The 27,554-nt window shown below is 34.5% G+C and overlaps 1 protein-coding gene across 6 annotated transcripts in view; it reads right to left on the bottom strand.

The window, feature by feature from the left end:
* SNF4Agamma (SNF4/AMP-activated protein kinase gamma subunit) overlaps nt 1–27,554 on the bottom strand; it is a 297,611-nt gene that overhangs the window by 114,940 nt on the left and 155,117 nt on the right. For 4 of the 6 annotated variants that reach the window (XM_074121066.1, XM_074121070.1, XM_074121068.1 and 1 more), the window contains 2 exons: nt 5,628–5,667; nt 1,625–1,639 (listed from right to left, as the gene is read on the bottom strand). In XM_074121066.1, coding sequence (XP_073977167.1) covers nt 1,625–1,639; nt 5,628–5,667 — 55 coding nt within the window. The remainder of the gene's footprint in view (nt 1–1,624; nt 1,640–5,627; nt 5,668–27,554) is intronic. The other 2 variants (XM_074121067.1, XM_074121069.1) reach the window with 1 other exon arrangement.

Here is a 27,554-nt window from a genome sequence, read left to right as displayed (position 1 = left end):
TAAGAAAAAAGAAAAAATCTAATAGTAAAAATCAATAAAAGTAACTTCCATAGATATACAGAATGTCTAGAGAAATATTTAAAAAAAATTTATATGTAATCTCTGAAATGTAGAAAAAAAAAGAACAATGCGTAGATATTATTGACCTGGAATTGATTTCATTTAAAACCACAGCCCAAATCGAAAACCCGACAGTGGAAATCAACGTGGTTTACCACAGAAACAGGAAAAAGGATAAAAAATGAGGATACCATGGGGTTACTTTACCTGCCGTCTTCGAGGATTGAAGGGTAGTGTAGATGAAGACAAGTTTGCAGCTATAGGGTTGGGATGAAGTGAGAGTTTTTGATTTTGGCAAGTTCGGAGATGAGTGGAATTTGGAGATCTGTGTGTATTGTGTGATTGCTAACATAGAATATGGCGACTACTATGCGGCGGAGTATTTTGGATTGTAGGGTTTGCAGTCTATTTACTGATGTTTGATTTTTTAGCTGTTCCGTAAAGTTCCGAGTCCGTAAGTCCATATTGGTGTGAGAAGAGCAGTATAGAGTCGTCGTTTGTTCTGTAGTGAGAGTTTTTTAAATTAATAAATTTTTTAATAAGAGTAAAATAGTATTAGGGAAATATCTTAGTTATAAAAGAAGTCCGGTAGATAGAGCTGACTGAATACTCAGACTGGACGACAGTAGCACCGCAAGTGACATCTATTGGGATTCTAGGTAACTAGTACCACTCAATATGGCCGCCACTCATTTTTGCACAATTTATAAAGTTAATTATTAATTCAAAGGATTTAGTGATTTATTAAACTTTCAACTGTACCATTATCTTTTTCAAGTATACAGAAATTTAATTTGTAAGTAGTTTTAAGAAAAATAGCTATAATATACTATGGATTTCGATTTTTCTATCTTATAAAATCACTATTCTAAGATCTAAGATTCCAAAGATCTAGACTAAATTTTTAGCCAGATTTGTGGAATTTTGCAAAAGAAATTTTGCATTAATGATTTTATTGCGTTTTTTATAATTTGCCAACGAAATAATTGTCAAACAAAGAGATGACAATTATAACACTAAATATATTTGTTTTGAAGGAAGATATTTTAAGAACGATTCAACATTTAGTTTCATGATTAGATAAATTATAAGTTGTTTATATATTGCGAAATGCGATAAAATCTGTCTCTAATTTACGAAGCTAATATTTGCATAGAATCAAATAAGAAAAGAAGCTGGAAGAATGTTCTGTTCATCAACAGTTGAACTTTTAAAACATTCACTAACTCATTATCATATATGCTTAGCAAAGCTCTAAAAAAAAATATGAGTTTCAAATTGCATAAACAAGATTACTAATTAAATTTTGGTGCACCTCTTTGTGGACACCCAAAATTTTATTCTGTAAAAATTTTGATAACGTGACAGAAAAAAAAGAAGAAAAAAGTTGGATAAAAAATATCATGCTACTTGTTTCAACTATTCATGCTGTAGGTATTTATTATGTTCAGCAACTAAATTAAATTAGGGTTAATCAGAGAGCAATCTAGAACTATATGCTAGCGAGATCACACCCAATGTGCTATTCTCTACTATTAGCATACAATACGGTTTGTCTCCTTACCTTTCAGGTAGGCGGCTAAAAAACAAGAAAAATTATTAATCACAATTGAATTTTAGCATTATTCTTAAATTTTAATTAAACAATGTGTAATGAAGGAACATTGTTATTATTTTTCTATTTATTTATTGGTTTAATTTCAAGACCTCTGCAAATACCTAATGCGGCTAAGTAAATATACTCTTGATTTTTTTTTTGTTTTTTGAGTCAACATCCGAGAGTATTTACTTAACACCAATAAAATAGTGACCAATCAACCTTGAACAGAGAAAATGAACACTCCACGAATACCTGTCTCTTCTCCACCCAAACTTCATTCCCATCAATATTATTGTGAAAAGACGATACTCGGAAACAAGCAATTTCAAAATGCGTATAACGAACAAGAGATTTTACCATTAACATGGAGTCAAAAAAGATCGAGTTTAAATCTCGACGCTTTTGTGAAAATTATGGAATAAAACTATGGTGTAATTTGGGTCTGTTTTTCTTCGTGAGTAATGCCAGAGAATTTTTTTCTTCAATCATTATTTTGCATAATGTTATAGTCGTTCCATACATTTGATTTTATATATTTTTTTTGTTAACCTCAAAAAAACAAAATTAGAAACGCTGTGAGATCAGGGGGATTCAAGAAAAATGGTTAAGTGACTTGTCGCAGCGAATGGTTCCTAGACAATTAGCGCATAGTTTCTCCTATTCATTGCATATAAGAGACTAAATGACAAGGATTGCAACTAAGATCAAGGCAGACGTATTGCTTCAGGGTTGCGAACAGCTTCTTTGAAGATTTCCCCATTTAACTGCACTTCCTTTGCACTGCATGCCTTTGAAATCTTTTTATGTTTTATGATTATTGGGCAAAATTAGTAAAGGATTCATTTTACACCTTTACAATTAAAATTGTGAACCAGTTCTTTCAATTAGAATAATTAATTAATTTAAGTTCATAAAAAGGCCGCCTTTTAGCGCCACTGTATACTCAAGAATAGTGGTGACGTAGAAATGGTGACGCACCTACAGCTACTAACCCAAGGGTCATCTCGTTGGAATGCTCACTCTTACAGTTAAGTGTTAATGAAAAACTATCAGTGAAACAATAAGACCAACTATAGAATCTCTCCCTTTTTTACACAAATGGTCATAGACCACTTGGGATATTGCCTCCATTAAGTGCAAAGTAGAAAACTTACCGTTCGTGAAAGTGCCCTAGTGTAATTCAACCCTTCCAACAATTAATATACTATGGTTTCCTACTTGACATCAATTAATGCAATTTCGTGTGGTTTGAACTACTAGAGGAAAACGTATTCTTTATTACATTATAACTGAACTCAAAATTATTTCGAATTCACACAATGAAAAGGATGTCATATTTGATAAAATATTCTTCTACTCACATTAAATTAGTCCTTAAATTCATACTTCCTGGAAGGCGTGAGTTTTTTCTTAATTCAAGAAGTCTAGAGTCAATGAATGCACAATTTAATCTAAATGATTTGTATTTTCGAAAAACCTCTAATACAAAGTTTTGTACAGTATATGATTGCATGTATTGGACCAATATTTTGGATAAGATTCTGGAATGCTAGATGTCAAGGGGTGCCACTCTTAGGTAAGTAGCCGATTTAGAAGAGTCTTCTTACACCTTGAAATATAAGAGGTTTATACAACCATTGTAAAGGATTTATTTTTTCGAGAACTTTGGAATCTAAATAAAGTTCAGATAAGAATGACTGAATGACTTTTTTCAAGTTCTTAGAACTTAACATTTGAAACATAGATTTTTGGAAGTCTTTGTAACAAAAAATTAAATACTATCTCCAACCATGGACAAATAACAAAACCATTAATTTTGTAATTAACTGAATAATTGTAAGCTAAAAATTCAAACGAAGCAAATCCTAACCCACCAATATCAACATAGCTTGTACCATAGGTTGGATTAATGTCCAGAAACTTATAGAGCTTCATGACTGAAAATATTCATGAGATCGGCAAACTCAATGGTTACATCATGGTGCACAATTAAGAGAAGATAGTGAAAAACCAGCAATAATTTGTCACCAAGTTCTAATTTTACATGACATAACAGTTACTTTCTATCTATCCGCAACTAATACGTATCGTCTGGATGCGATGCTTTCGTGGTTGGAGGAACTGAAGCCAATTGCTTCCGTTTAGCGAAGTGTTAAATCGTTGCTAAACGACAAGCGTTCAAACAGAAATGTCAGTTTCAGCAGGACTTTCTCTAATTGCGATTCAAGATATCTCTGAGTCATGAAAAACAAAAACAAAAATTAATGCTTCTAATAGAAAAGATGAAGAAATTATTCCCAGATGCTGCAAAGAAATGCTTAAGAGCCTCAAGGCTTCAGATCTAGACGACATCTACATGCAGACTATTTCAAGAGAGTTCAAGGTTGTTGCTAACATGAATGGTTGAATGTCGCAAATAAAATCATAGTTCTTTTGTTGGTTTGGAAGGTTTAGTGCAAGAGTCCCTTTGTGACCTTAGAACATGATTACTTTACAAACGGGATTTTTTTTTTGAGAATTTCATACAAGGTGCCCATCCTGCTTGCATTTTAGAACATTACGTCGTAGAAGATCGTAAAAACCATCCTAGATTTGATTGTGTTTCATTATAACTGAAATTATTATTGTACACATGTTTGTGTAGAACTTTTACTGCACATATTTCGCAAGAAAATTCATTTTTAAGATGGTTTCGGAGGTGAATGAGGGTTAGCCTTTACAAAAAAAAGAGCCTTTTGAGGGTAATTAGTGGTCTTTTCACGTGGGTAATACTAATAAAGATTAATGTGACGGTCAAATAATGAGTTTAAAGAACATTTTTGTATCGTAAGTGCAAATTTTTTGCATTTTTTGATATTTCATGAAGTTGATTTCGATATTTTTCTTTTAAAAAACATCTCGCTCTACTAGAACCCTTCTCTTATACCTTCTTCAAGACTCACCTAAACATTCTATCTGCCAAGCTGGTGACATAGAATGTACTGCATCAGCTGTACGGCTTTTTCGCCTAGGTCCATTTCAGCTTAGCTGCTATTGTAGTATTCCTCGTAAGAACAGACTGGATTTCCGTTTTATCCTACACAGGTATCTAAACTCCTATAATTTCGTGAAGCTCCGAAGTACGAAAAAAATCTATTCCAATAACTAAGAGCCTTTATTAAACCTATTACTTTTAATTTAGGAAGCAAAATATCTTGAAATTCTGTCAAATGTCTTCTTGAAATAAAGATAAATAGCTTCTATCTAGGTATCTCTTCAAAGACATCCCGTTATGTAACTAATGAAATTCGCCAGTCCCAGAGGGAGAGTACAAGACATCTGTTTTTATGAAGACAGGCCAATTTCTAGAATTAACATAAACCAATTAGGTTTCCAAATTAGTCGGAAACCCTGAGCTAACCAACTTTCTATATAATTGGTAGTGCCTAAATACATTTTTTTTTATAAAACCTCTAGGGCTGGGTTCAATCAGTAGAAGAATTTCAAAACTGTGAAATGTAGATTGAAAATTATATGACAACCAAAGCGAAATGTACTCTTATTATACTGCACTTAACAGCGTATGAAATTGCAAGTATGTAATTCAAGTTTAACAAACCTTTAAAACTAAAACTTGTGGAAGCTGTCCTGAAGATCGACTAATTTCACTATTAGTTTAATTATGTTTGTGAGTTAAGTGCATGAATTTTTAAACTAAAGATTTAATTTGTAATTGAGTGATTTGTTTAGTGCATTCAAATACAATCTAGTTGAATACGAGTTACATTTCTTGTGAATGTTATTTAAATATCACATTGATGATTAAAATAAATGTAATCAAACATTTACTGCAAAGAGAAGAAAGTTTTGTTGATGGATCACAAAACAAAAGCAAAAAAAAAAATAAATATAAAACATTGATTAAATATTTCTCGTATCTAATTTATTTTGATGTAGTGAATAGTAGCGTAAAGACATGGGTACTTACTGTGTGCTGCAACCTGCTGCTGGTGAAGAGCGGCTGCCCTCTGCAACAAAACAACCACAACTTCTACAATTTGCAACCAGACACAAAACATAAATCAAAATTAAAGAATTTTACAGAAAACGCGAATTTATCGGGCTACCAGTCCATAATCGTTACTTTGCTTCCATAATGCAAGCTTTACACACACTCAAGATTGCAAACTTGAATTTTTTGGGACGAAGTGAAAGAAGCGAAGTACGTTTTGTAGGCGCTTTACTTTAGGAGGTGATTGTCTCATAAATTTCTCGAATGAAAATAACAACAGATTGTAAAAGCTCATAAAACTACAATCGGAAGCTAAAAATCTCAATATGTGATCGAGGTTGTCGCTGCTCATCTGGTTTTCCCCCCCATTTTTTTTTTAAATTTATTTGTAATTTACAATCTGTATACATTGTATGCAATAATTAAATATGGAGAGAGTGATGAACTGGTGCGGGAGGAGAGAAGCTACCCAGCGGTAACACTCTCTATAGGAGAGAGGAGAATGTGAGGAGAATATGAGAAGAGAGGAGAGATAGGAGAGTAATGGCGTTTAGGCCTTCAGACTACAAGGAAGTCGCGGGGCCACTGGCGATTCAGTCGGCGAGGGGTATTAGGGATGTCAGAGGAGGCGAGGGACTGTACAAGGAGGATTTGAGCTAGTAGAAAGAGCAGTATGGAATTTTTGATATTTAGTCTTGGCGAGTTGGTCTATGAAGAGAATGTTGAGGTCGTTGTGAAGAGTGAGGTTAGTCACGTAGAAAGGAGCGTCAACTATCTGTCGGAGAAGTTTTGATTGAAATCTCTGTACAGTCCGTATGTTTGTAGGTTTGGCTGAACCCCACAGTTCTAGTCCGTAAGTCCACATAGGTTTGAGAATAGTACTGTATATTAATCGTTTGAGTGCAATGGGTAATTTGGAGCGTCGTCCAAGAAGTCTGTAAAGCAGTTTCGCACCATGTTGAATCCACCGGATCTCGTCCTCCCAAAAAATAAATTTATTTTAATTTTGTAATCGACCTAACAGTAAAATTCGATCAGATCTAGGACGATTTTTACCATCTCCTACGACGGAATATGCTAAAATGCAAGCAGCTTGGGCAGTGATTCATTCGACCACATTGTTATTTATTCGGCACCTTCATTGTCTAATTCATAAATTAAATAGTAATAAGGCTTCAATAATTTTATAACACTGAAAGGCGATGCTTTACAGCAATTTTCAAAAAAATTACATTCTTTAATGTAAGTCAGCTACAAGTTGTTTTATTGTTGGTATCAACAAATTATTTTTTTCGTTACACTACGAAACTTTTCGGACATCTGAGAGACCATCTGTAGTCTAAAACTAACATGCCAAAATACGGATACAATCATAGATTTAACATATTTTTTGTCTTTCTTAATCTAGTTCTTTTGAATCTTTTCCCTAATTATGAAGTATAAAAATAATACAGTACAACCTGGATTAACCGGGCTGACCTCCGGCTATACCCACACTGGAAAACTGAAATCCCGGTTAAAGCGAATACATAGTATTACATAGTAATACATTCCTGTTTCGTCCCAGAGATCAACTCCTAACTTAGACTAGGGATCAGCTATGAGGTTAGCATACTGGACTCCCACGCGGAGGTCCCGGGTTCGAATCCAGCAGCTAACCCTTAGATTTTCTCATCCTAGGAGCTTCTTACAGACAACACTGTCCGGTGATGGACAGTGTTGTCTGTAACGAGAGAACACTGTCCGGAGGCCGGCAGTGCACTGGAAAAAGCTCCGGGCGCTAATGACCTCAGCTGTTGATGCGCCAAAAAAAAAAAAAATTTTTTTGTTTTTTTTTTTCAATTTTTCAATTTTTTTTCGATTTTATTTCATTTTTTTTTTAAATTTTTCATTTTTTTTGCCGTTTAACTTTTTGAAAAATACTTTTCAAGTGTTGTTTGCTTGTTTTAATCAAACGACCACTCTCTGATGAGTGTACGCAATTTAAAAAGCTTAAACTTTGTCACTGGTTGGAATGTCCTTATCGTGAACAAATTCAATCAATTCAGCAACTGAATCAGGTATAAAAGAGTTGCTACCACGCCTACAATTATTATGTTACATTGGAAGACAAAAATTTTTCCTGTCGCCACCGAAAATTAACTTTTGTTTCGTCGCCGATCCAAGTGTTCTTATGATGACTCAACATGATCCCTGTTAAAATCCGAATCCCGGTTAACCGAGGGCCGGTTAATCGAGGTTGCACTGTACAGTCAATTTCTGTTACTTAAGTATTAATATTTACCACACTCACATAATAAATAGAAAAATTATGCACATTTTTCGGGGTGGTTTCTGATTCATAAATCCAAAGATAAGAAAGATTCATTGCCATCTTCACACATTATGAACTGAAATTGGCAATAACCTTTCTTCTATTTGATTGGAGAAAACAAAATGAGATTTCTACAATTTATTGTTTTCCTAAAATACTTTGTAAATTCTCTGTTTTTCATGGTTAAAATATAAAAAATATAACAAAGAAAATATAAGATTTACAACTTTTTGAAAAAATATATTCAGGGGAACGTATTGTACGATAAGATATCGCGATAGGGATAAGAAGATATCGAGTAACCAGCAAAGCAGAGAATTTAAGAAATAATTTTAGACCGCACATTCCTTCTCAATAGTTATTGTAAGTGTGGTTAGTTAAATATGTAAGAAATAGAAATTATTCTTAATGAAAAAATTAGTTGATTCCATTAGTTTTGCGTAAGTAATCTTTAGATTAAAGATGGACAAGTGTGCGGATCGTATCTACACAGGATCAACAAAAGGTCCTCTCTCCTCTTTGCGTAGATTGCAATGAGGAGAAGACTTTCAAACATGTAATAATGATATGTCCACGTTATGTGGTAGAAAGGAAACGAATGTTTGACGATATATACAGGTATTTAGATGCACCATTTCGCTACGAAGACATTATATTCTCCACCAACATTTATGTGCTTAAGTCGATAGCAGAGCTAGCAATGAAATATGAATGTATTTAAAAGCTATAGCCGAATTAGAATGAATGGAAGAAAATGCTTAGAGAAGGATTACGTGATTTTAATTTTGGTTAAGCTATAAGGATGGCAGGAGCACAGAGTGCTGCTCCATCCATTAGCAGTAGTTTATGTAAATAGCAGTATATAGTAGAATGATGAATGTGTGAAGCGAATGTATTTGTAGGTAATGTTACGCTACCATTTAGGCCCAGCGTCACTTCAATGGAGAAGGGGGTGGGTCGAGATGAAGAAGAAAACAATAAAATAAAATGCAATAAGTAAAGGAGAGGAAATAAAAAAAAAGAATAAAAGAAGAATGTATTTAGGGCGCCACGCTGTTTTAAGTTAGTCCCGCAGGAAACAGTGAAACCTACGGGAACATAATAATAGTTTTTATTTAGCCTGCAACTAAAAATAAAATAAGGTGGAGGGAGGGAGTTCTGGGATAAAAAGAAAAAGACGAAGGCAATTTGGAGACAACAATGTATATTGAAAAAGAAGTTTGTAAAAAAAAGATTATTGGGTGGCAAATGTATATCCTCTGATACAATATTATTTACCCTTACGGTACTTAGCACAAGTATACGATATATTAAATCAGGTGATTGATGTATTTACAGAAGGAACAAAAATAAAAAAAAACCCTTGTTTAGGGAAAAAAAGGACCAAGGCGGAAGCTTCCTTATCACTGTACTATTCCTTATACTAAACCAATAAAATTATCCTCATAGGGTTACAAAAAAAATAAAAAATTACACTGTTGAAAACCTTAACACTATAAAATATAATTAGGAAAAAAACCCGTGAAAACTATATACATAACTATATACAAAAGAAATACTCCACTTACCCCAGGCCTGGGTCTTACTTTGGTTTTTTGCGTGGGTGAAATTGTATTTTCGCTTTTCCGGCGCTTGTTCCGTAGTCCACTGCAGCACTCTCTACTTCCTTTTCTGTAGTAAATTACGTGGAGGGCAATCCCCACACTGGGAAATGTTACAGAAAAATAATGTTCACCAACACTGGTAACTTCAACCCCTCACACGAACTTTCCAATTTCTGTATGAAAATTGTAGGTGCATCCGGCCAAGCCGAAGATAAGGAAGTCACCTTATAACAGAGCTATCCGTCACTTACTGCTCACAGTCGAGCTCTGGCTCCTCGCATACGCGCCGCTCTGTTTATCCCCTTTTGTTCGCTTCTTCATAAACAGGCCGAAGTACAATTTCACTTGCTTATCTTACCAAAGACGTATTTCTTTGTATTCATATTCTATTTTTATGTATACATTTGTCCCCAATTGAATTATTTAAATTAAAATTAATTAAGAATTCTTGTTACCAGATTTTCCATCTGTAACAGTAAGAATGGAGAGTGAGTGATATTCTAGTGATAAGCACCTAGACGATGCTGGCTGTAGGGCGGAAGCCAATGACAAAAAAAAAAAAGATGGACAAGAAGATGTCCAAAACGTTTTATAGAATTATGAAAGAATAACGTTTTATGAATTAGAAATGAAGATTTATTAAACTGAAATAAATAATTCATTCATTAAATTAATTTAACAATATTTACAATGATTTTAGTTTTCATTAACATTCACAGCAACTGGTTGCCCTAACCCACCTAATTCTGTGATTACTTTAAAGATTTATAAATATAACCTGATGAATTGAAATTAAAAAAAAGTAATAGTCACGGTTTTGAAAAATGCTATCGAAACATTATGAAAAAGTTATGATAATTTGTAATATATATTCAATAATGATGAGTCAGTCATTAAAATTTAAGCAAACCATTTGTATTCAGTAAACATCTGCGATCACAAACTACTCAATAACTTTGAAGAACGCTGATATATAACAAACGACAGCGCGAAAATCACTATTCTGTGGAGATGAGAATGAAATAATACTGTTTTAAAAGTTTTCAAAACAATGGTTTTAAAATTGTGCCTCAATGTCAGTTTCTATTGTGAACTCACAATGGTTGCTCCTATTGGAAACAAGGTAATCATTATATATGCTACTACTTAGTGAATGTTACATCATATGCACACAATAAAAACTAGTAACCAAAGATAGAACTAAACATTTAACAGCACTAATACAAAGCGGGAATGAATGGCTCGATTTTATTCTTACGTTAAAAATCACTGTTTTTTTTTGTAACTTTTTACGCACTTTTTTTTTGAGGCGCCTCAAGTTCTGGGGTCACCGACGCTCAGAGCTTTTTTTCGAACCACTGCTAGTCTCTGCAGTGTTCTCTCGTTATACGAGGGTCGTTTGAAAAGTCCGTGCAAAGTCAGAGAGATAGCACCACTGGCGCGTATCGAGGTTACGTTAAGCTGGTAGCATCTCTTGGAAGAACACACACCAAGTTTCAGCCAGATCGGTCTATTTCTTTGTGTTTGGCATTCGTTTGAATCGAGGAAGTCGAGTGATTTTCAAAAAATGCACGAAAAAGAATTTCGTGTGTTGATTAAACACTACTTTATGAAAGGCAAAACGCCTCAGGAGACTAAAGAGAAGCTTGATAAACATTATGGTGACTCTGCACCTTCAATTAGAACAGTTTATAAGTGGTTTCAAAATTTTCGGAGTGGCCATATGGGCACAAGTAACGCTGAACGTTCTGGACGCCCTGTTGAGGTTACTACTCCAGAAATCATTGATAAAATCCATGATATGGCGATGGATGACAGAAGAGTGAAGGTGCGTGAGATTGCTAGTGCTGTGGGCATCTCGAATGAACGGGTACATAATATTTTGCATCAACATTTGGACATGACAAAGCTATCCGCAAGATGGGTGCCGCGATTGCTCACGCTTGACCAAAAACGAAATCGTGTGAAGTGTTGCAAGGACGGTTTGCAGCTGTTCCAGAAGAATCCGCAGGACTTTAAGCGTCGTTTCGTCACTGTGGATGAAACATGGATACATCACTACACTCCTGAGACCAAAGAACAATCTAAACAATGGGTTACCAAGGGGGAATCTGCGCTAAAATAGGCGAAGACCGTTCCTTTGGCCGGAAAGATTATGGCGACTGTCTTTTGGGATTCGCAAGGAATAATCCTCATCGACTATCTGGAAAAGGGTAAAACTATTACAGGTGCATATTATTCATCGTTATTGGACCGTTTGAAAACCGAGCTGCAAGAAAAACGCCCACGATTGGCCCACAAAAAAGTCCTTTTCCATCACGACAACGCACCAGCTCACACCTCAGCAGTTGTGGTCGCAAAATTAATGGAAATAGGGTTCCAACTCGTTTCACATCCCCCCTATTCTCCAGACTTGGCTCCCTCGGACTACTATTTGTTCCCCAATATGAAGAAATGGCTGGCGGGAAAAAGATTTTATTCAAACGAGGAGGTGATTGCAGAAACGAATGGCTATTTTTCAGACTTGGACAAATCCTATTATTCGGAAGGGATCAACAAACTAGAGCAGCGTTGGACGAAGTGTATAAGCCTAAAAGGAGACTATGTTGAAAAATAAAAAAGGTTTACCCCAAAAAATTAAGTAGTTTTTATTTTTGCACGGACTTTTCAAACGACCCTCGAATAGAGGAAGGTTGCTTAAGTCGTAACCCCTAAGAAAAATTGGTCCAAAACAGAGGAATTTGTTCGTAAAAACATAGGTTATAATTTTTATTGGGAAGAGCAGTATATATTAGGTATATTTACAAAAAAACTTAAAACATTACTTGTTTACATTTTCTTTAAAACATCAAAATGTAAAAAAGTCAAATCGGCGTACCGATTAAGTCGTAACATAGGAAACCTGGATCTTAAGTCGTACCTCCGATTCCCTAAGTCGTACCGTAAGCTAAAATTAAGCTCATTAAGTAGGTTTAGTTCTTATAAATAATACATTTACGCGTAAATAATAGCTCTACGCGTTATATAACGATATTTGCGTTACTCATTTTATAAAAGTCCGTCGCATCGAATGGCTTGGGCATGTGGAAGGAATGCCAGATAACCGTATACCACGCAGACTACTGCAAGGCACGGTCTTCGGAAAAAAGGAGAATTGGACGCCCACGTAGACGCTGGATCCAGAAAGTGGAGGAAAGGACACTGGGCGTAACCGGCTGGAAAGGAAAAGCTAAGGACAGAGAAACATGGAATGATATTATTAAGGAAGCCAAGGCCCACCCCGGGCTGTAGAGCTGTATAGTAAGTAAGTAAATAATACATTTATTTGCAATTAATACAAAAGTATTTTTTAGTTTTTTTGGATACGCCAGCACAATCATGTACATCATGTACCCAAAACTTGCATTTTAAACATTGAATCATGCTTTCTTCACGGTTCTCCAAAGCATACTTTGCAAAACTAGTTTTTAAATATTCACGCTTTTACTGATGTATCTCTAACAATATCTTGCTTTTTTTTCTCATTATTTTCGAGATCATTCATCATTTCGAGAGAGAAGCAGTTAATGCTTTAGTTGATGTAGTGCGTGTGCGCGATTTCTCATTGAAGCGCGTTAGTCCTGTAAAAAGCATGCCAATATAATGTAAGGATGCTTAAATCGTAACACCGGTATGACTTAGGAAATATATGGGAGTACGACTTAAGATACGACGCCGCTTCATATGACCCCAAAATAATGTTGTATTAAGCTTTTACAAAATCCATGAGGCAAATAATGCACTGATAGATTTATAATATATAAATTTAGCATTCAATGTGCATTTATCTACCTTGTACTTATCCAAAGAAGATTACAAATACACGATAAAAGTAAGAAGAATGAGTCGCAAAGCAAATTTACAATGAAAATAGCGCTACCATTATTCCGCGGGAGATCACGATTGAACACGCGCTAGGTATGATCTACCACAATTTAAATTCAGTGTTACCAGTTGTATAGCGTAAACAGTTTCCTCAAAATCACTGAGCTACGACTTAAGCAACCTTCCCATATATAGTCCCTACCCTTATATAAAGAGTATTGTAGTCTATAACTTAAGTTCTCTTGGTTATGAAAAATACTAGCACAAAGGCTAAAGCATATCTTGTTTTAATAACTCTATGTAGTGAGGTATTTTTGCCTTAGCATTAAGTTTGACAGATTTACCGATGTAAATATTAAAGTTATGGAGAGTATATAGGCACTACACCCTGAAACCTCCTTTGTATAATTTGTATTTGTATTCTATTTTAAACTGTAAATAAACTTTTTCAATTCAATTCGTTATAAACAACTCTATCAACTCGTAGGAAGAGAAAAATCGAAGGGCCAGCAGCTGGATTCGAACCCCACAATACATATTAGCTTTGCGGGCTTCGCCACTAACCACTTGGCCACTGTGGAGCCTTGCTGTGTGGCAGTGTTTATATATTTTAATGGAGAAATAAATCAGTGCTAAATTCCTGTATTTGTTGAAAATGCGGTAACCGAAATCCATTCCCTTTACTGAATGGATTTTTCATCTTCCTGAGGTTTTTTTATTAAATGTATCTTAAGATTTCCTCAAAAAAATCAAATAACTTTTACGTCAAAAATCCATTTTAGGTCATTCTGAGAACGGATACAGAAAGGTTCCCCCCTAAAATATCATTTCTAGGTAATGTGCAGTTATTCCTGATCCTGACTACAATTAAAATATATTTTAAAGTTCCATGTTTGGAAACATTTTTGCTCAAATACTTGAGAATTTCAGCAAGAAAAATCATGTGAGTGATTATGATGAGAATACTTTACGGGACCTTCCGTTCTTGATGGGCTAAATTCAAATTGTAATGATTGTTTGCTTGAGGAGCAGGTGGAACATTATACGTACACTTATCTGTTGTTCTTTGACCATATCATTCTTTTATTCAACTTGGAATTCCATCAATTCCTCTACTTGGAGGGGAAGGACATATATTGAAACAGAAATTTTAGTTTGAATTCCTGAAATATTTGTTTCGCAAACTTGAAGTCCCATCAAAAACTTTATTTATTTTTTCTTTTCTAACAACCTTCAATAATACTTAACAAAAACTTACAGTTTAAAAAGTTAAGTATAAGGGTTGATTAAACGCCAAAAGGTACACAAATCAGCAAGTACCCAACATTTCATTAATACTTCATTGATATTATTTAAGTAATTTTACCGCATTAATTTTCATTAATATTTTTTAAGAATTTATTAGATGTCACATACCCTTATGCTGGCCATTTTCATCTACAAAATATTTGTTCAAGTAGCACACCATTTAACTTAGATTGACTGTAATATCTATTTATCTATAATAATCAAACTATTAATTACAGGTGAAAAAGAAAACGTTATAAAAATAAAAAAATATGAGGCTTAAAAATTCAAAAAATTTTTTAAAAAATGCTTACACCAACATACATCAGTGATTTTGTTTATTTATTTTTATTTTTAAATAAAAATCGTCGGTTTAAGTTCATTCTTCGATTAAAGTAATTGTTATTTTATGTAGTAGTCAATCTGGCTTTATCGTAAATAATATAGTTGTCTTCAATTACATTCTCCATCTAGGTGTTCTTCCCACAATGTTGTGTATATGTAATATAAAGTAAATAAGATATGCATATTTTTAGGACAGCTAATTATTCCAGTATTTTACTATAAGTAAAATTAGGGGAACTAAATTAAATTACAATTGAGAAATGAATATATAATTTTGAATAATCTACTTGTTATTAACTGTGTGTCATTGTGCTCACGAATATTTCGGTAAGACGAATTCAAGACTGAAATATTGTTTTAAATCCTCCGTGATTCAAATTTAAACAGTAGCCGACTCTAAATTTGTCTTTTTCTAATTTAACATGCATGTATATGTGACAACTTCAGAATAAAGGGCACATTAAAGAGAAATCAGAAGAATAATTTGGAATAGAGTTAAAATAAAGTACCTATTTATACGAAGATATAATATACATTTTATCACAATTATAACTATTATGAATGAACTGGCCAGCATAAGGGTATGTGACATCTAATAAATTCTTAAAAAATATTAATGAAAATTAATGCGGTAAAATTACTTAAATAATATCAATGAAGTATTAATGAAATGTTGGGTACTTGCTGATTTGTGTACCTTTTGGCGTTTAATCAACCCTTATACTTAACTTTTTAAACTGTAAGTTTTTGTTAAGGAGATTTTTGTACCTTTTGGATAGATTTTCCTTTTTGTCTATTAGCAAAGTTACGCCTGCTTTACAGATTTTTTTAAAATTTGGAATAAGCTATTCTATCATTATAACCTGATAAGGTGTTAAATCGGAACCGTAATTACCACTAGAGAGATCTTTTTAAAGAATGGTTATAGTTGCGGTCCCCAAACCATCCTCAATAACCATTTTTTGGAGAAAGCGTTTTGAATAAAATAGGAAGGTATTTGTACGTAAATAGCAAAATTAAACTGCGATTTCAGTACTTCCTTTTAAGAGGAGCAAGAAAAATAAACTGCGATTACAGTACTTCTCCCTAAAAGGCAAAGATTTTGAATCGAACGACAATTCATTGATGTAAATCGGTTCACTCATTGATAATTTTAACGATTGCAGTACTTCCTCTTAGTAGGTGTAAGAGCATGATGGCACTTCACAGCCACGTAGAGGAGCTTTAATCACTTCTTCGTGCTAAATTTTATCAAAATCGGACTAAGCTTTGTAGAAATATTGGTAATAATAGTTTTAGAAAGGGACTTATTTGGGTGGGGCGAACTCCCCTCCTTATGAGGCATAGCGTCGAGACTTTTAAAGTACAAATCTGTACAAAATTTCGATTCGAATGACACTTCATTCATGAAAATCGGTTCACGTGTCGATAATTTGAAACGATTGCTATACTTCCCCTTAACAAGTGTAAGAGCAGATCGTCGCTTTATTGTTAGGTAGGGGAGCCCTAACCCTATCATCCTACCAAATTTTATCAAAATCGGGCCACGATTTACATAGTAATTAGTAATAATAATTTTGGAGGGGGCCTTACATAAAGGGGGCTAACTCCTCTCCCATTCGATGCACAGGGCCGAGACCCCCAAAAGGCACATCTACATAAAATTCCCAATCGAATGACACTTCATTCATGAAAATCGGTTCACGCGTTTAGGCGCTACGTTGTTTACAAAAAAGGTAACAACAAGAACAACAAGAACAACAAGAACAACAAGAAGAAGAAGAACAAGAACAAGAACATTTTTTGAAAAAGCGGTTTTTGCTCATTTTCGGCAACTTTTTTCTCGAAACCTATTAGATCTGGGTGGTTGCAAAAAAATTACAGTTATGAAGGAGGGTTTGGAGTAAGATTTAAAGAAAATTTGGGAATTTTATCTTTTATAGAAAAAGAGAAAAAAATTGTCAAAGTTGGGTGTTTTTCAACGTTACGCTTTTTCGTGCAGTTTTTGATGGTCAACCCTTATACAACTGTCCTACCGGACAGTTTTAATTTTACCGTTGAATACTAAGAGTAATTATTTTGTCACAAGAGCACCAAGAAAGGATTCAAAAACAATTTTATAGGTTAAAAATTGCGTAGCGCAATGGTTCTACAGATTTCGGCAAATAAAAGAGTTGATTTTTTTATTTTAAATAATAATTTAAAAATGGAAAAACAGTTCTTCAAATATGATGTCTTTTTTCAAGGCCTAAAACTTCAACTACCCAAATAAAACAAATAAAATAAAATAAAGAATAATAATAGGACAAAGCGCTAATGACCAGCGCAGTTAACGCGCAATAAAGTACACACCAGAAAATAAAAAAAGTTTCCAAAATTATACATGGTCACAAGTGTTTGCCAATCTCATTCTCTAAACCAGTGTCTACTTCCTTTTCATCCTTGCAATGTCGTTTGTAAACTGTATGGACTTTGTATTTGACTTCTATTTGTTAAATTGTTGTGCCTACACTAAGATTTGATGTACGATTCGAGAAAAATAAAATTCTTCATGAATAAACTCAAAAAAATTAATATTATAATAAAAATTAATGAAAGAAAAATGAAGTAATAATTAGTAGAGAATCTGATGTAAACACTCAAACGACCTTCTTTTACCGCAGTTTGCGAACTCAAATTTACAATTATTCTGAAAACCAATTTCAAATTAATTTTAAAAAATTAAAGTAATTTCAAAAATTTACACAAAAGAAAAAGGAGCAAATTTTCTTTAGAGTTGGAATTTTTGTACACATTTAATACTTTTTGTAAGAAGTCCTTACAAAGCACCGAAGGAAATGGTACTTTGAAGAAGAAAGCCCAATTACCTCCATCGAACTTAATTTAAATTTTACCGAAAAAATGTTGTTTAATGTTGCACAGAACTAAGCATGAGCAAGAATTTCACCTAGTTGCAAGAAAATCGTAGGAACTTTTCTTCGAGAAAATTTCGGAAAAATTGGAAAATTATTCCAATTGGTTGATTTTTTGTTTTCAAAATCCTATCCAACGGTAGCGCCTGGAATATTAAAGTGAAAGGAACAAATCCATTTGAAAGCTCGAAATCAAAAAGTAGAAGAGTAGCAATATTTTCTCTAACATACCAAGAGGAAGTGACATCAATGAATATAAGAAAACATAATAAAAAAATTATGAGTAACTTAATATTTAATCAATCATTCAAGCCGTTATCGGAAACATCATTCATCAATAATGAATTGCCAAAGCTTCATTATGGCAGCAATTTCGTTTTAGAACTTGATGACCAGCATATCAGGTAATATCTTCTTACTTTCCTGGAATATTGTGGAAATGATATTTCCTAAATGACTCACAGATGGAAATTCGGTTAGAACATGAAAAACAACAAAAAGAAAAACTAATTTACATTCAGCTCATAAATATCTCATGGCAGCTGTTCGGAATTCTGTTACGGCTCTTTACATAATGAACATTTGAAACAATTTGTGCAAAAAAATCTGTAAAAGCCACAAAATAGGGGGGAGTCTGTAGTGTAAAAATTTGCTTTGTGTGGACTACCTATGACGTCATTCATTTTCTTGTCCCTGAGCTAAGACGTGTGTATCTTCGAGTAAAAAGATGGCTTCGTCGGATGATTTTTTTTCATCATCTCTAACGATCTGCTAAGAAAAATAAATTGGATTAAAATTAACGGTTAGAAAACAGTATTATGAAGGCTAGAAAGAACAAATCTTAAACTGAAGAGCAAGTTCAGCTAAACGAGCACGAATCCAAACAATCTAAGCGTTTCAAACGCCTGGAAGCTGTGTTAACGTAAAAAAATCATGAAAAATGATGAAGTACGACAAATATAAAAAGCACAATGTGGATTAGAAATGCATCTACGCTCTTGAAAACACGAGATTTTTAACTTAGTGAAAATACTAATTATAAAACTAAATCAAGACCCTATTTTAGCGAAGCTCGATTTTTGAGGCAGGAGAATTAGATTCTGTTGAGAATCTGGGGAAAAGAAAGATTTTGCGCAAATATGGTCGAGTCTGAGAAACAGGCCAACAGCATTTAGTTCTGCAGAATCTGTTTGGGGAACAAGATCTGATATCCCACATAATTCTAGAAAGATGGTGTTAACGGATTTGGGAAGAGGAGGTTGCAAGATCCCACCTTTTCGCCAGCTGTGGGGCTCCCATAAGTAAAGAAGAGACTTTGAGATGTACTTGGGACACTAATGAGCCGAAGTCGTAAATTATTACTAGTATTAAGTGGTAATAGAAGAAAGATCTTGCCTATGATGGCTAGACAACGTGAAATAACCTCTGTCTAGCTAAAATCAGGAGAGTCATCTATATTATCAGTTGAATAGAATAGAAAAGCGAGGCAAGGCCTATGTCCCACGGCATCGCAGCCTCAAGGGCTTATAGTGTCCTCCCTCTTAGGATCTAGTACAGGAAACCTCCCCTACTAAGAAGGTTGAGGACTTCCCCACTAGTTCTTTTTGCGCTACTACCTCCTTTGGTCTCAAAATTCCAAAGGTTTCATAGCACAGCCGCTCGATTGCAACGCAAGTGAGCCCTCCTCTTCCTGACTCAATCTGCTCAACAGTTCCGAGCTAATAATCCCCACCTTGCACAGTTGCTTCCTGAACCTACCGTGCCCCGTGAATAGGCCTATAATCAGAGTAATGTGATTTCTGTCCAAGCTTAGAGTCTCTTCGGTTCTTTGCTTACACAGCAAGGGCATAATACTCTTACAGTGTTTAACCCCAGGACACATCAACAGTTCTTTTCATGCTCTCTCCAGATCCAGTCTCTGAGAGCCGCAGATCAATCGAGAGTGACAATTTAGTAGTAATAATTGGGCCAAGATTTAATACATAGTCGTATAATTTTTAAAAAAATAGGGTCAGAGATTTGCGGCAGAAGGTTGTGTTTATTGGCGGGTATTTTGTAAAGAAAGGAGAAATGCGAGCAAGTTTGTTATCTGACGTCACGACCAAACAGGGCCACACATAAACACAATGTCAGCCCAGTTTGGCGGAGAAATGTATTGTGTTTGAATGGAGATAGCAGTGTTTGGCTGAACATTCTGCCACAAACATTTTCGCCATTAGACAAGTAGTTCCTATGACAACAACCAGAAACATCATCATCATCATCATCATCTATATTGTTAATATGTGGGCGTACGCTTGTTTGCCAGCTGTTATCGCACATTTTACATTTTATTTTAACAGCAGAACTTCTATTTTATAATTACAACAAAGATACGATATATTCAGTGTGAAGATAGACTTGCGAATCAAAACTCAACACTTGTTGCTTCTTATTCTGTTAATCGCAAGCATCAGATCTGATTATCTACAAAATACCACATACGAAGCTTTCCGGTCGAAAATCTTCTGACGCCCTCTAACAGTAAGTTATACTTTCATTCAAAACCCATTGAAAACAGTACGAAACAATATATTCCCAACTCCCACATCAAAGGTAACAGTTCAATTTTCAGAGTACTGCTGTATCGGTTGATCGGTTTATCAGACTACCTACTTGGTGAGAAAATGTTTAAAATCACAAACATCTTCCATACTAAACATAACTGAGACTTGCAACTAACAGAATCTAATGCATCTGTTGACTGCTGCACTACAATGTCGCACACAACTATCGTGACTTCCTGCTCCCTTAAAAAACTCCTTTACACTTCCATATTTGCCCTTACTTCTTACCTCTCATACAAAAATCTTTGACAATCACATGGAGTACCCTGACTTGCTGTTCCCTTTACGATTGGTTAAACAACTCCATCTTGGCGATTTTAAAATCTCTCAAAACACTTTAAATGTTGTGGATGTTTCACTTTTCTGAAACTATATTTCAGAACTGGCTCCAACTTAAAACATTTTACACACACTCATTGATCATACAGTGGTCGAAAAGTTCGAATTATTTTTACACGAAATTGCGATCAATCTTCTGGAAAAAGAGGCATTAGTAAGCTGCCTTCTGAAGTAACAGAACATTGAATGGAAATGATTCTTATATAATTCAAAGAGGAAATAAATCCCACTTCTATCTGGAATATGCCTCTTACGATTTAAACATAATTGGTACAAATAGATCAATACCATTCTAATATTATTTATAACAATTTTTATTTTACTGATCTAGTTTTAACTTTTTATTTAAGCCTTATGTTTCGGCCAAACTAGGCCATCCTTAGAGGCATTTACTGAAAAATTGAATTGTGAACTGTAAACGTTTAAGAATCGTCATTTCATTGGTTTTTGTCATATTTTGGAGTGATCTTTTTTGAAAAATTTATTTTCCTTCTCGAAGGTAGTTTCATTTTTAATGCGGTCACAAATCTTGTTAGCCTTGAATTTTTGTCTAATATTTCTAGTATTTATCAATAGTAAATGATTTTTAGAATTTCCTAATTTTATTTAGGAAGATTACAAATTATTTCTTATAGTCCCCTTTTCTAGAAATGATTTTATTTTCAAAGATAATTTTAAGCTAGACACATGTGCGAGCTAACCTCATTTTTGTAATTTATTTTTTTACTTGAGTATTTGAGCCAATATCTTCAATCTTTAATCAGATATGGTCAGGTCTATTACTCAAGTGCATAATCTGAGTGCATTTTACACTTGAACGTAACATCCTATTATCGGGAGGAAGCCATTTTTCTGCTTTTTAAGAAAGACACTTTTTTTTTTTTACTTAACCCTTATTCTGTCCCCATTTTTTTTCAGAACCACTGCGACAACTTCAGGTGATTTTATTTAATTCAAACTAGGTCAAAACGCACTGGAAAAGAGCGACAAGTTAACGCTGATTGTCGACAACTAACGAATAGAATTAAGTGAAACCACAGAATGGCATTGCTTCTAGTAATGTCGGTTGGGAGATTTTGGGTTTGAAAAGAGCCTACTTACCGGTTAATCTATGGCATCCGAAGTAGCTGTGACTTAAAGGCCATCTAGAAGCAAACCCATCGTAAACTGTAAGGAAGTTCACGGAGCAACTAGATATTAGCGACAGTGCTAATATGGATGCATTGGAAAGGTGATAAAACTTAAAAAGTGGGTCCTTCAAGATTTGAACGCTCCGCTAATATTCTCCAAGTTTGGAGGTTCTTCATTGCATTGGTATGGAATCGTGACCTTGCGATGAAAACTGAATGTTGTAAAACAGCAGGGAACGTCTTGGACAGTGGTTAGAAACGCAAAGTTAAGGTAAGGTGGTAACAACAGCTGAAATAGAAGAGTCTAACTCGCAAGCCAGGTTAGCCAGTAGGTTATCAACTGCTCTCTGTATCTGAGGATGCACCTTTGAAAGCACAGTACATGCTTCACAAGTGCATTATTTGATAAATTAAGGAATAAGTTTGATCACTTAAATATATGGCAGGAGGTTTCCATTTTTTTTGGTAATTAAACGCAACTCTCCCAAAATTACCAAATAATTATTAAACCCTCTTGTTTGTAGCAGATGTAAAATTAATTTTTAGCCATTTTGTGTATGCTTGAGAACATCTAAAGCTCTTAACATTTGATTTTTCTTAGAAAAATAACTCGGAAAACGACTTATTTCCCGATATTAAGAAAAATACTAGCTTTACTGCCTTGGCAATAATTTCAGTAGAAAGGGGATGAAAAAATACATAAAAGTGACCAATCGCGTGCTCTTCTTTCTCTTTGATAACAAGTTAAAAAATTGAAATATGATTAATAAATACCAGATTTTGAAATGACCTAGCACCTTTAATTTTGAAGATATATTGCGGTTTCCGGTTTCTTTCATAACTTTTTATACTCTTTAAAACTGTGTATACGAAAATTGGGGTCAACTGCGAACCCTCACATTTGGTCGCGCGTCAGCCGCGTATGCGGGCAGGAATCTAATATCAAGACACATATTCTAAAACTAGAGGTGACGTGTAACAAATTTTTCCTCTACCATTTTTTGCTCAGAACAACCTTTTTAAGCCCTGCTCGGTTTATAGATTCTGCTCGGTTTAAGCATGAAATGCATTTGAGCCGTCTTAGAATGAACACCCCTGTATAAAACAGGACAGAATAATTGGTCGCTTGATCGTTGTTTATAGATTCTGAAGATTTCTAATGGTTTACAAAAATTGGTGTAAACACTGACAAGCTTGCTGGGATACAGCTGGTAAAGTCCCGAAATCAACCCAACCTTAAATAAAATATATCATTAGTATTTGGTATAAATATAAAAATTAAATAAAACACAATAACAAAAACTGGAGAGTAACCCAAACTTTAACTGTGAAGCTGAAAAGGAACAGACAAGATCTGTGCTCGATAGTAAAACAAACATTGCACGAATCAAATCATCCTCTAATAATATCAAATACCTTCTATTTTAGGACACTGAATTAAAATTAAAAAAAAAATGTCTTTACATTTTTCGGTAAATTGGATGAAGGAGAGGAATGTACATCCAATGACCTTGATCTGAGCCTACGTTTTGATAGTTGTGCCTTCGGTGAAGTGGAGGTTGTTGTGTCTTGCTTTCTAGAAGTGGGACGAGTACCGAACAGCCGCGAATATAGAGACATCATCGAATACTAAAGCTTATACTATAGTGTAAGGCGCTAAAGTCCATTCTATGTCCACTAGATGCGCTAATGTCGACCAGTATTTTAAAATACAGTCACGTCAAGTTTTTTATTTTATTTTTTAAGTATTAGAATTAATTAATTTAAAATAATAATTTTTTTAGTTTAAAAAAACACACACACACTGGTTTAAAGGTTCCAGTTTTTTTGAAAATTGGAAAGAAAATTATTGTTCCTCTCAATATACCGGTATTATTTTTCTTTCCCTTACAAGAAGGAAGTCAGTAATTGCGGACAAATTTGCAAGAAAATTTAAAGATTCCGTGATGGACGCAATCAACGATTGTTGTATCAAAATTTTCAGCCGAAGTACTTCATTTTTTCCAAATTCCCAAGCAAACATGGCCACAAGTATTTCAACTCCTTATTCTTAGAATATGTATGAAAGAGGTGACACTTTCAATTTGAATTTTTTTTTTTTTTTTAAGAAAGTTGATTTTTCCAAGTGAGTTCTCAGCGAACTGATACGTTAACCATTCCTCTAAAGCAGGGGTCTCCAAACTACGGCACGCGGGCCACATGCGGCCCCCTGAGGACATTTATCCGGCCTTCGCCGCACTTCCGGAAAGGGCATCTCTTTCATTGGTGGTCAGTGAGAGGAGCACACTATATGTGGCGGTGCCGCAAAGCGCTGCGCGGGATGGACGCGTCACGGCTCTGGAAACAGTGTAAAATAACAGCAGAACTAGGAAGAAAGGCAAAGCACTATAACTAAACCGGACAATGACCATCTCATTAGCCAAAAGCAGGTCCATAATTCCCACAGAAATACTGGGCGGTTTGGTGATTTAAATTTACTTGTTCTTTATTTGAAATATTCTATTTGTTCCCGTTTTGTTTTTTTACTTTAAAATAGTTTGTTTTATAGTCCGGCCCTCCAACGGTCTGAGGAACAGTGGACTGGCCCCCTGTGTAAAACGTTTGGGGACCCCTGCTCTAAAGTATCAATGCAGTACCATGTACTGTTCTACGTTAAAATGCAGTGAGAGATTTCTAAGATTGTTGAGTCGCTACCCAAAAAAAGGCAAATTTCCCAACACATTTCTCAGTTATTAATATAGTTTTTTAATTTTCCGAAAAAAGGCAGACTCCATAGAGTTGCCATAAACTTGAAATGCAAACTACGAGGGTCGTTTGAAAAGTCCGTGTAAAAATAAAAACTACTTAATTTTTTGGGGTAAACCATTTTTATTTTTCAACATAGTCTCCTTTTAGGCTTATACACTTCGCCCAACGCTGCTCTAGTTTGTTGATCCCTTCCGAATAATAGGATTTGTCCAAGTCTGAAAAATAGCCATTCGTTTCTGCAATCACCTCCTCGTTTGAATAAAATCTTTTTCCCGCCAGCCATTTCTTCATATTCGGGAACAAATAATAGTCTGAGGGAGCCAAGTCTGGAGAATAGGGGGGATGTGAAACGAGTTTGAACCCTATTTCCATTAATTTTGCGACCACAACTGCTGAGGTGTGAGCTGGTGCGTTGTCGTGATGGAAAAGGACTTTTTTGTGGGCCAATTGTGGGCGTTTTTCTTGCAGCTCGGTTTTCAAACGGTCCAATAACGATGAATAATATGCACCTGAAATAGTTTTACCCTTTTCCAGATAGTCGATGAGGATTATTCCTTGCGAATCACAAAAGACAGTCACCATAATCAAAGAAATAGACCGATCTGACTGAAACTTGGTGTGTGTTCTTCCAAGAGATGCTACAAACTAAACATAACCTCGATACGCGCCAGTGGTGCTATCTCTCTGACTTTGCACGGACTTTTCAAACGACCCTCGTATTTGTAGGCAAAATTTGAAATGAACATTGATAACGCTTCTTCTAACTACTTCACTCAAAGTACTAACGATATTTATTAAAGCCCAAATATTGGAGTCAGGTTTAATTGTTACCAACCTTGTAGATTTTAAAACCGTACATCACAATGACGTGTCAACAACAGGAAGTGTACCCCATACCCGCTTGAGCGCAGCTGCAACGGATTTTCCTAGAGAATTGAATAAACGTTTTGAATCTTTGAGAACTTAATGTACACTCGTAAATTTACGGTAACTCCTAGGAACCATTTGTGAAATTATCACAAACGTAAACAATGGAATGTAGAGGTGAGATATGTACTTGTCCACAAGAATCAGGACCGCACCACACCAAAACGGCACACTTCAGAGGGAATCTGTACACTTCCACACTTCCTTCCCCCTCCACCGGAAATATTCAATTGAATTTTCCATGAAAAATGTTTCAAATCAAAGTAGTCGATATTTATTTCTTTTTATCTCTACGCAAGTTTAAATAAAATCGTAGGAGACGTTTTCAAGAAAACCTCAAAAAAAAAAAAAAATAAATAACTTATCATAAGAAAATAAATTTTTTAATAAATTTTACAGAAAAGGTAACTTTTACAGAAAGGTTTACAGCTCAATATCTCTAAAAATAAATAAATGAAATAAAAATTTAGAATAACAAGGTTAACAAGAAACTGACTGTAAAATTTTTTAACTTGAGAAGAAATATTTTTAGTAATTGACAGTAAAGTGCCACGAATTATTACTTAAGGAAATAACAATACAATTTTTTTTTAAAAAAAAGTAAAACGAAACTAAGGTTAGCTGACGATAAATATAAATTTTTGTAAAATTACATTAGCTACGACGTATAGAAATAATTTAAGCTACGTAATTCTAAGGTGGCCGAGACATAAGGCAACAGTTTTAATAAAGGGTTAATACTAGACCAGTAATAAACGGTTATCGCTATTCTAAAAGATAATCGATTCATTAAAGTGATACTTTAAGTTGACTCATTTTGCGATGTTTCGTTTTATGGTGATCCGCACAGAGGAAAAGAGATAGACGAATCAGTAAGAAACCTCTTTTTCTTTCCCAGAAGAACATCAAAACAGATATTTAATTTGAAATCTAGAATCTGCACGATCACAATACATTCATTTTTAAGGGGAAGAATATACAATAATTTTTTCGACACATTTTCTCCATGGAAGAACTGTTGAATGAGTAAAAGTAATGCCCAAATTATTTCAGGCGAGCTTTACGTCTAACTACCAAATTTAGGTGTCTTGCGACGGAAACGACTAACAAACATAGTTAAGCATTAATTCCAGCTATTAACCATTAAATAAAATTTAAGGCCTAAGACCTGGAATCGAACCCACTAACCAACAAAATACTGCCTTAGGTCTGCGGGTCTTGCCTCTTAGCGCTCGGCTATAGTACCAAGGGTATTCGTGAACCCTCACACCCAGAGTAGTTCTAAAATAACCAGGTGACTTAATAGGTCATTTAATAACGTAGAGTGACATTGAGACTAATTGAAAAAATTATTGCAGCCAGAGAATTCAGCTGGTCTTTTAACAGTTAACTCCCAAATAATATTTAGAGATACTTATTTCTTTGTCTTTTTAGAAATAATATTATTTATTGATACTTTATTCAGACTATTAGTAATAAAAAGAATATTTAAAAATAATTATATTTAAATTTTTTTGTTATCAAGCCGACTGCATTTATTAACTACTTCTATTTCAATTATGCTAATCAATATTCCTATTAGGTATACAAAAACAAAATATTTATAAAAATTGCCGATGATTAATTGAATTTTTGAGGAATGTGCTCAGATGAGTTCTTGTAGAGAATGTATTAGGTTCTCGATGCTAAATTACCAAATATTTAAAGGCAAATAATTTCAGCTTCCCAGCGAAGTAGCGTTAGTTTTCATCATTCGAAGTTAGGCTTATGATAAAATGCCTAGATCCCACTTCTATACAATATCCTCCTACACTAACTAATATTCAA

Source organism: Rhodnius prolixus, unplaced genomic scaffold, assembly GCF_049639745.1.
Source record: "Rhodnius prolixus isolate KJV_2025 unplaced genomic scaffold, Rpr scaffold_2, whole genome shotgun sequence".
Lineage (NCBI taxonomy): Eukaryota > Metazoa > Arthropoda > Insecta > Hemiptera > Reduviidae > Rhodnius > Rhodnius prolixus.
The sequence above is the reverse complement of the archived record's forward strand: the minus strand, read 5'-3'. Positions and strand labels throughout refer to the sequence as shown.